Source organism: Bison bison, unplaced genomic scaffold, assembly GCF_000754665.1.
Source record: "Bison bison bison isolate TAMUID 2011002044 unplaced genomic scaffold, Bison_UMD1.0 scf7180017864213, whole genome shotgun sequence".
Classification (NCBI taxonomy): Eukaryota; Metazoa; Chordata; class Mammalia; order Artiodactyla; family Bovidae; genus Bison; species Bison bison.
In genome coordinates, this window is record NW_011494785.1 from 4,397,734 (window position 1) to 4,408,155 (window position 10,422).

At 44.4% G+C, this 10,422-nt stretch overlaps 1 protein-coding gene across 1 annotated transcript in view; it reads left to right on the forward strand.

Moving 5' to 3' along the window:
- WNK1 (WNK lysine deficient protein kinase 1) overlaps positions 1-10,422 on the forward strand; it is a gene marked incomplete at its 5' end in the record, with an annotated part of 130,077 nt that overhangs the window by 112,302 nt on the left and 7,353 nt on the right. The window contains 6 exon segments of the mRNA XM_010845214.1: positions 905-988; positions 1,653-1,713; positions 4,008-4,090; positions 5,385-6,031; positions 6,762-6,961; positions 8,318-8,512. Coding sequence (XP_010843516.1) covers positions 905-988; positions 1,653-1,713; positions 4,008-4,090; positions 5,385-6,031; positions 6,762-6,961; positions 8,318-8,512 — 1,270 coding nt within the window.

Below are 10,422 nucleotides of genomic sequence, written 5' to 3' on the forward strand. Positions count from 1 at the left end.
AATGAGATCCCATCTCACACCCGTTCTGCTCACTCGGGGTCAGAATCACCTACAGTCTGTGAATTAATATGGCCTTTCCCAGTCTACCCCCAATACCACACATGAGTCAAATTCCTATAAAGTACTGGGCATGATCCCATTGTAGCTATGTAAGAGCTTGTGACACGGGACAAGCTAGTAAACAGTGAAAATAAATTAGGGACTTAACTTTAGAATAAGATGTAAGAAAAAACATGGGAAATTGATCCCAGATACACAGTAAAACCATAATTTAAGCAACTTGCTAAATAAAGTAATAAATCCAATAGAGAACCCACTCCATCAGCTGCTAAACTTTGGAAAAGAATGTGAAAGTCTTGAACTTACTTTCTCATTAAAAACATGTATTCCAGTTCCTCAGAAGGCCCAAAATGTGAAATGAGAAACTGCAAATTAGACCTTTGGGAGTGAGGCTAAGCAGAGGAAGGCTAGAGAGACGCACGGTTGATAGAAGCCAAGGCAGTGACGGTGTGCTAATACCTACTGTTATTCACAAGGACAGGTCCTCAGGAAGAAGACCAAACTGAAGAAGAAAATGGGGAACAATACGGCTAATCTGCCAGTCAACCCTGTACATGTTTCAGAATATATTTTTATGGAGAGGACAGATATAAAAAAGAAGACCTCAAAACTGTAAAAACATAAATGTAACTGGGTTTTTGTGTATCTTGAGAACTTGATGATACTGTTTAGAGAGCTTGGTGAATCATTCAAGCAGGAAAGCTAAGATGAGTGTAGATTATTGGGTTTAGTACTGAGTGAGCAGAGAAGGACATGCCATGTGGTCTGAGCAGGAAGCAGTGTGTCCCGTGTGCGTTGGCACTGGCCGTGCCCAAGGCTGTGCTCACCATGCTGTGTCCTTCAGCCCCCGCAGCCCCTGGGAGACCTGGACGCTCAGCTGAGAAGAACCCTCAGTCCCGAGAGTGGCATGCTGACGTCTGCCGTTGGAGTGAGTTCTGATGACCTTGATAAAATCTCCCCATAACCCTCATGTGTTATGTTCCTGGGATGTAAGCTGTGACCTTGACCACTTTGAATACCTTTAGCACCGAAGTGGAGTCTTTGCTTTTGCTCCAGTCAACAGAAATGAGATGGTTAATGAAGCAGTAACACTGACCTAGTAGCATAACCGAGCAAGACATTGGTTTTGATTTTCTCATCTTCCCTGTAGTTAGACCTCTCCCACAGACCAGCCCTGTGGATTCCGTGTTTATGCCTGGGAGGAGGCCACACTTTTAAGTTTGAAGTCTTAACGTCTTCCTTTTAGGCTTGTGACAAAATAATGTTCTGATTTAAGTTACCTTTCTGTGAATATCCACGTTTAAGCATTCCATGAGAAAAATTAAGAAAGGGATTTGGAAAGGTTAAGACTCAAAATTTCTTTTAAAAATCTCTGAAACATCCATCTTTCTTTATATCAGACTAGTTTTTAGGTTACTATCTGTCTTTCTTTATATTAGACTAGTTTTTAGGTTATTAAAAAAAATCACCTTAGACAAAAGCGTTTCTTCACACATCCTGTCTTTCTGGCCAGTGGAAAGGCAGCAGGGAAGAGACCCTCTTACTGAGCCTCTGACGCTAAAGCCGTGGTGGTGTCTGTGTGTGTCTTGCAGCCCGTGTCTGTGGTGGCTCCAACAGCAGTTGTGGAGACTGGAGCCCAACTTCCGAAGGATGGTGAGAGCACCCTTCTTTCTCTCTGTTCCCACGCCAGGCCTTCCTGTAGTTGATGGGGGGAGGTACACGTTCTTGAGAGTTTGCAGGTGTCCTTGAGACTGTCAGAGGACATTCTTACGTATTTCCTGATTGACAAGAACTGATGCTAACATCTAGAGCAGTAGGGTCATGAGGTTTTTACTTCTTTTTGAGTGGTGGCTTCCTAGGGGGTAATGATAGTTTCTTAGCATAAAACTCTGTTTTTAGCTAGGCCAGATCCTTGCTAAAACATAACAAGGAAATTCAAGCATATTGATAAAAGTTAATTTATTCACAGCCTCTTAGCTTTTGAGATGTATAGAAATATAGAAGCTTGAACAGCATGGATGGTGAAAATGCACATGTAAGAGTTCAGATTCTCAGTTTTAAACATTATTTGTCTGTTTCTGAATTGTTTAGAATTGGCATGTCTATAAAATAATCTGTTTTTAAAAGACACATTTCCAAAAAAATTTAATTCTGTAAAAATTATCCATACCAACAGCTTAAATGTTTTATTACAGCTTTTATCATGATGTTAGTTGTAGGTTCATATCAACTATTGTTGTTATAAAGTTTTGTTGTAAATCTCTTTTCACCATCAGTCCCACCGAACATGGGAAATTTGACACTTTTTTTGTTGTTGCCTTTTCCCAGATAACCATCCTCCTCAACACCCCCTGCCATAAGTATAATTCCCTGTATAACTATTAGTAAGATTGCCTGAATGCTCTTACTACTTCCTGTCTTCCTTAAAAGTGCTAAGTTTCACTTAAGACCTTTCTAAATTAAATTATTTTCAAGACAGTCACACTATGAATTGGCTCTTATTTTGAAAGAAGTGACTTGAAAATCAGTGGAATAGATTAGAAAGTCTAGAAATGGACAAACTAAAATGGAATGTAGAATATGAAAAGGGTGGCCTTTAAGTCAATGAGACAGATGGGGTATTTCACTAAGTAGTTTGGACAACTGGACAGCCATCTGGAAAAAAGTAAAGATGTATCACTAGCCTAGGCCAAAATAAATTCAGAGTGGAACAGAGATGGAAAATGCTGCCATAAAGCAGAACTGTAAGAAAACAAAAGGGATCTTTTTTTTCCCAACTATCTAGAGCAGAGTTGACAAACTTGTTCTGTAAGAGGCCAGAGAGGAAATGCTTCAGGTGTTGCTGGCCATCCAGTCTCTGTCACAACTACTCAAATATCTAACCTATTGTAGCTCCACAGAAGTAATAGATAATAAATGAATGAGCTATGTTCCAATAAAATTTATTTATAAAAACAATCTGTGGGCTAGATTTGGTTCACAGATCATAGTTTGTTACTCCCTGATACAGAGAAAGATGATGTTATTACATTTAATACCCAGCCCAGAAGCATTAATAGATTTTCAATTTCTGCATGGGGGAAAAGTACTGTTACGTCCAAAGATAAAGATAAATGAAAACCTGGGAAATGTGTGTGTTGTATATGCCTGTCACAAAAAGGACTTTGTTTTGCCAGTATAAAGAATTTCTGTAAATTTGGCATAGACCAAAATTTAAAAAAAGATAACGGGGGAAAAAAACACAAACATAGACGTGAAAATATTTAACTTCCTTTATGAAACAGAACAGTAGAATAAAACTACAAGTCGTCGTGTTTTTCCCCTGTCCTTGGTAAATTTGTAAGTTAATAGCCACTGGAGACTTGGTGTATATATATAGCCTTTTTGGAGATCAGTTTATGTCTGTCAGAGTTTTAAATGGCAGTGATTCAGTACTCCCATTCTTAATTTGCTGTACAGATTTTTAATATAAGAATATACATATTAGAGCATTTGCTGCTATAAAAGTCTGCTATAGTTAGTTCCCATTTAAAATGGGTCTTTAGTGTCCTCAAGAGAATCTCATGATCTTTGAGTTACAGGGCAGAGCTATAGTGTCCCTGCCCGTCAGCCTTAGTATCTCTTCTCGTGTGAGCTAAGCCAGGAAGCCGCGTTGCTGCTGTGTGGCTTTTATTCCTCCACGTGGTGTGCTGTCCTCTGTATGGTATACAGGGGAGACAGAGGGTTTCACAGCGATGTAATCTTTACACAGAAGGTGTCTGGTAGGAAGGTGAGCAGTAACCGTTTCCCCTTTTGGGCGCAGCGAAGGGGGACAGACAAAAGGAAGTGTTCCTCTCCTCTAACGAGTTTCTTCTTGGAATGCGCGGTTTCTGTTGACTCTGCTTCTGGCTAGGGAAAGGAAGCTGCTAAAAAGATGCTGACATTCGTTCTCTTCCTCCTCGGTGTAGTTCTTTCAGTCTCTCAAGTCACAGAAGCTCCTGTCCTTGTGCCCACTTCCACAGCTGGTGTTCTGAAGATGGGGCGATTTCAGGTGAGACTCTCGCTTTTAGGGGGTAGTGTGTGTGTAACGAAGGATCGATCCCCGATATGGTGAGTGGTGGTGTATGTATGATAAGGGATTTCCGATTCCGGGGTGGGAGTGTGTATATAAGAAACTTACATCTGTCTTTGGGGACCTAATTGCCATCAATGATATGTCTTTTTTAGGAGCACTTTAGAGCTGTTTATCATTTTCCTCTCTTAAAATAACACATGCTCATTCAGGAAAATGAAGAATACTCAGAGTGGTATTCTGAAGTACTCTGAAGAATACTTAGAGAAGCAGTGGACAGTTGTCCTCCCTGCCCATCCTCCTCTTTTCCTTTTGCTCTGTGCATGTGTGGACCTGACATTGACCCTGCTTCTTTTCTGATAGCTCTCTGTAGCTTTTCCCATTTAGGGGTAGGGTTACCTAGCCATTCTCCTATTGTCAGTCATTAGGCAGTTTCTAATTTTTTAATAAGTAACAGTAAACATCTTTGTATAAAAAAGTTTTCATGTTTAGGATAACTTAAGTTTGATTTCCATAGTGAAAATACTGAGTCAGCATCAAATGACACCATGTAATTATATTTTCCCAATTGGGAAACAAGTGAATATTTTCTGGGTTAGTGATAGGGATATGGCAAAACCAATACAATATTGTAAAGTTAAAAAAAAAAAAAAAGAGTATGAGATAAAGATGCTTTGGGGTTAAAAAATCTTTTTCTGTTTTCTTAGCTACTTTCTAGCTATTCTCAGGATAGCACTTGAAGCTGGGGGTATTGGATCACATTCTTCTTATTTGTAAAGTGTTCTCGGAGTTTGCGGCTTCACTGACTGTATTTCTAATACATTGTTGAACTAGCACAGGAATCTGGATCCTTCCTTTAGCGCTAGCTAGTTGTCCTATTTCTTGAAGCTTAGCTGTCGTTTAACATTTATTGGATGTAATCTTTGTAGTTTCTCTTGTTTACAAGCAATCGTCAATATTCTGTGACCTGTTGTTATTTATATTTTAATAAGATGTGATCTGAGTCCTGTGCACAACAGGAGATAATGGAAGTAGCGAATTTGCTTGGCTTAGCCAGCTGCTCAGAATGGGCATCTGACTGCACATCTCAGTGCAGACGTGTCATGCTCTGCAGTGCGGTTCCTTCTGTTTTCGCAGTCTGAGGTGGAGGGCCTGTGTAAACAAATGATCAGCCTACTCAGACTGGGACTTGAAGTGCTTCACTGTTTTATCATCCGTTGTGAAAATGGAGTGTCTGGGAGTTCTTTAGTCTCACTTTGGTCTATTGTGTCAGGTCTCAGTTGCAATGGATGACCCCCAGAAGGAGGGTAAAAGTAAGTCGGAGGATGCCAAGTCTGTCCACTTCGCATCCAGCACGTCAGAGTCCTCGGTGCTGTCAAGCAGCAGCCCCGAGAGCACCGTGGTGAAAGCAGAGCCCAACGGGCTGGCCGTCCGGGGCGCCTCTGCAGACATGCCTGACAGCGCCCACCAGCCACCTGCCTCAGAAGCTGGGCAGCCTAGCAAGGTGGGCCGTTTTCAGGTGACCACCACAGCGAGCAGAGTGGGTCGCTTCTCTGTGTCCAGAACTGAAGACAAGATGGCTGAGGTGAAGGGAGAGGAGCCAGTGGTCTCTCCTTTCATGGACTCGGAACACGACATTCCTCCCACCGTGACGCCAAAGAAAGAGAAACCCGAACTGTCTGAGCCTTCGCATCTGAACGGGCCGTCTTCCGACCTGGAGGCTGCCTTCCTCAGCCGGGACGTGGATGCTGGCTCAGGGAGCCCTCACTCCCCTCCGCAGCTGAGCTCCAAGAGCCTTCCTGCCCAGAGCCTCAGTCAGAGCCTCAGCAATTCTTTCAACTCCTCCTACATGAGCAGCGACAATGAGTCAGACATTGAAGACGAGGACTTAAAGTTAGAGCTTCGCCGACTACGGGAAAAGTGAGTGTGTTTCTCCCATGAGGGTGGCGGCAGAGCTGTGTGAGGACCCAGTTCCTGGTGCTGGAGAGGTGACACAGGAGCGGGGCCTCTGGATGTAGTTCTTGGAAGGACTCAGGGCATCCCTAGTTACAGAACTGCCTCAGCACCTGTGCATGACTGCTACATGTGGTTTTTAACACTAGCACTTCAGCGTTATTAACCTAATCTTGACCATTTCTTAGCCTACTGAATGAATCTGGTAATGGCACTGGGGTGTAGAATACTTGAACAGGTTTTCTTGGTCACAGTTGACAAACTGGATTTGAGTTGCCAGTTCAGTATCCTGGATAGAGCCTCAAAGTCAGGAAATCCTTCTGGAACATCATCAGCCATTTGTGGTTGGCTAGTAGCTTTTTCTGGAGAAGGAAATGGCAACCCACTTCAGTACTCCTGCCTAGAAAATTCCATGGATGGAGGAGCCTGGTGGGCTACAGTCCATGGGGTCGCAAAGAGTCGGACACGACTGAGTGACTTCACTTCACTTAGGAGCTTTTTGGAATTGGCTTGGGTGGTAGAGGCCAGCAAGAAGAGCTGACAGACGAGAATCTCAAGCTGGTAGAAGTTAGATTAAGTGCATTTGAGGGACAGATTCATTAGTAAGTAAACCTGTGCGTGAAGGTGAAATCATGTTAATTCTTTTTGGAACAGAGGTGGTTATTCTATTTTTTAATTGTTTGGTTATCTTTTGTAGACATCTTAAAGAGATTCAGGACCTGCAGAGTCGCCAGAAGCACGAAATTGAGTCTTTATACACCAAACTGGGCAAGGTTCCTCCTGCTGTCATCATTCCCCCAGCAGCCCCCCTTGCAGGGAGAAGGAGGCGACCCACCAAAAGCAAAGGGAGCAAGTCCAGTCGCAGCAGCTCCTTGGGGAATAAAAGCCCTGGACCAGGTCAGCCGTGGCCATCCTGTCTTGTGTTTCTGTCTCCATCTGTGTGTAGAAGCTGTTGAATATTGGCTACTTGAGTTGAATTAATTGTGAAGGAGTTTGACTTTCCTATAGTCTCACTTCCTTGCCTTCACTCCCCATGTTTATAGAACCTCTTTTTGAGCCTGGAAGACAGGGTAGTACTGTGGCCTTTTCCTGTGTTGCCTGTATTGCTGTCTGGTGGTTTCCTTCATGTGTAGTTGTTCTTGACTCATAGAACTCACATGTCCCCAAACTCCTAGGCAGCTGGAAGAAAACACACTGTTTTCTCTTTAGTAAAGTCCAGGTCAGTTCTCTCTTTTTAATGAGTGGAGTGGTCATAATCACAATTGGGATGAATGTAAATTTCATATAGGTGTTTGGGTATGTCATGTGATAATGTCCTTGATTAAAGTTTTGTTTTATTTAGCTGTATGGGAATAAAGAACATGCTAGTATTTATAGTCAAAAAAATAGTTAAATCATAATCTCTTATTTTTGTGGTTTGCCTGTTTTTTCTCTATTATGTAGAGTTTTTCCCCTTCGGTGAAGTTATGGTAATGTTAGATAACTAGTTGTAAGTAAAAGCAGCTGTAACACACTTACATACTTATACTCCAGTACACTTGGCACTTGCTCTTCAGTTCTCATGTTAACTGTATTGGACAGCCCTTGCAGGCCTAATAGCTTCCCATTCTCTGCAAGTTTTCAGGGGCCCAAACCTTTTCTCTGGGATGTTAGAGCCAATTCATTATGAGATGTGAGATCATAAGTCACAGCAGCTAATTTAGATTCTGATCCCAATTTCAGCCTTCTTTTGGAGTGTACTTCTGTTCCACTAATTATACTAAGGAATAGCCAGGTGTCCACTTCAGGACACCTGGCTAATGAGTGAAAGCTGCCTATCAAAAATAACTCTAAATATGCATTACTCTATAACCCCTGTATCATTTTTTGACACCTCTTTGTACTTGATTGACACATGGACCAGAAGGACTAAGGAGAGACTGTCTGTGGACCACTCTCAGCTATGAGAGGGTAAAAGGCAGGGCTGAGGTCACGCAGTGGCGTTCCCTTGTCTCCTGCACGTGCTGTCATCTTACCCAGCTTGGACTCCTGAGTCCCCCGGGTTATCTGCAGCTCAGCAGCTTCAGGGACGGGGTCCTGCAGCCCTGTTGCCTCTCCTTCATCTCTTACTCCCCATCCCGTCCAGAGGCTTTTGCCCTTTGGTCTGTAGCTTCTGACCTGTTATCACTCCCTTGGTGGGACAAACAGCAGACAGTACTGTCCAGGGCAGGGGGAGAGCTGTGCCCTGCCTCACACCACTGTGTCTTCTGACAGGTACCCTGTCTGGCCAGAGTGCAGCTTCAGTCTTGCACCCTCAGCAGACCCTCCCCGCTCCTGGCAGCGTCCCGGAGACAGGGCCCAACCAGCTGTTACAGCCTGTGAAGCCATCTCCTTCCAGTGACAACCTGTACTCGGCCTTTACCAGCGATGGTGCCATTTCAGTACCAAGCCTTTCTGCGCCAGGTCAAGGTGAGAGCCACGGGCAGCCACCATCCTCCGGGAGCCTTGAAATGCAGACACAGCCACACGCAGGGCAGAAGCCTCGGGCAGGCGGGTGGCTTGGGGGAGCAGCTGACCTGGAACCTGCTGCCTACATGGTTCTTTGGGCTGCAGAGGGGGGTGGGTAGAAACTCGCTTGGGTGGGATCACTGCTCCCTTCTGGTGGAAGTAGGTTTTCTTCAAGGGATTACAGCAGAAAGTAGCCCTGTGACGCCTCAGTGTGGTGCAGGACTCCTTTGGGATTTGGAACTTATGATTTAATACTGGACTAGGGTTTCCTGAAACCAGATTCTTAGGTGTTTTAGCCCTTTCTGAAAGTTAATGCATTTGTTCAGCCAATGTAGACTTTAATAATTTCTAAGTGTGAGAGAGACATACTAAAGTGAATAGCCCTAAAATTCAAGTTGCTGCCTTTAATCTACTTCCCAAGTATAGGTCGTTTAATAAACAGAGGTTTAATAAAATGATCACTCAGAACATTCCTGTAGAGGAAAGACCTTTTAGTAACATTAGACAAAACTTAAAAGCTGTTGGGCATCTGGGTGGAAAAGAATGAGGGGAATCTAGATGGCAAACGGAGGTGCCTTTGCTGCAGCTTTGCGAAGGTTAGAGATTAGCCTGTCTCTGAGCGTGCTGGTGGGTGGCGCAGTCTGGGCTGGTGGGGGACAGACCTGACCCCTGCCTCTGGCGCGCAGGCCTGTCCTGCAGGCTCGTCCCTCTGTGTGCCGTCCTAGTACATCTGGCTCTCAGCTCGGGTTCTAACGTCTCGTAGCTGTGTTCTGTCTCTTCTCTCCCTGTTCTCCCCGTTCTTCCCCTCTCACAGGCTGTGCCAAGTTTAACTGTGCGTCCGAGCAGGTGACGTTCAAAGCTGGCGGCAGGAGGACGCGATTTCTGAGTACGCCCTGCTTGGCTCTTTGTGTGTAACACCTTTACTCTTCCTCGCCCCTGTGTCTGCCGCGGGTCTTGTCTCACGCAGTCCACCCTCATCTGTGTCTGTGCATCGTCTCTGCGGTGGCTTGGCTGAGCTAGTGTCGCCCTCAGAAGTTTGGGCCTCTGTTAATTACGATAGAAGATGGAGATCTGATCATAGGTTTCTGTAAACTTCAAAATGAATTTTCTGGTAGAACTGCCTCTTCCTCAGCCTGTGCCAGAGGGCAGCACGGTGTCCAGGGCAAGGGACTGCTGGGTCGTTCAGCATAGTGATGCCTGCGCGCCCAGCCATGCATAGTGCTACCCCTTGCTCTGGCATTAGGAGTCACAGCAAGCTTCCTGACCGCCGCTGCAGGGAGAACTGAACCCCTGTTTTTGTATTATTTTTCAGAGTAGATTGAAAGTTGTTTTTTTTGTTTTTGTTTTTGTTTTCGTAATCTCAGTTAAGCATAACCACCTATCAATTGTAAAGATGCTGGAATCTCTTCCCTGGATGTTTTCACCACCACTGCCCTCTGAGGGTTTCAAAGAGGGTTTCGGTGTAGTTCGTCTTATAAATTAAGCTCACTAAGACCGAGGGCCAGCACCTGCAAGCCAAGATGGGCTTTTTAACAAAATCGCTGGGACTTCTCAGCTTTCTTCCCCAAAACAAGGCTCCTGCCTCTCCAGCCCACCTCCCTGCATGTGGAGTGTGGGTGGTCCTGCACAGACCCGGTGAGATCACAGGCACGAGGCAGGAGCCCAGGGAAGCACACGTCTTTTCTCTCTAATCAGCCTGGCACGTTCCAGTAGTTGATAAGCATATGTTGAAATGAGAATTTTAAAAACAAAACTGAGGTTTAAGTAAAAAACCTTTGTTAGAGCTTAAAAGATCTTCTCTGTTAAGGCCTCAAACTTCTGATGTGGCTGTTGACATACTTTTTAAGTGCATGTGCTCGGACTGTCGTCGT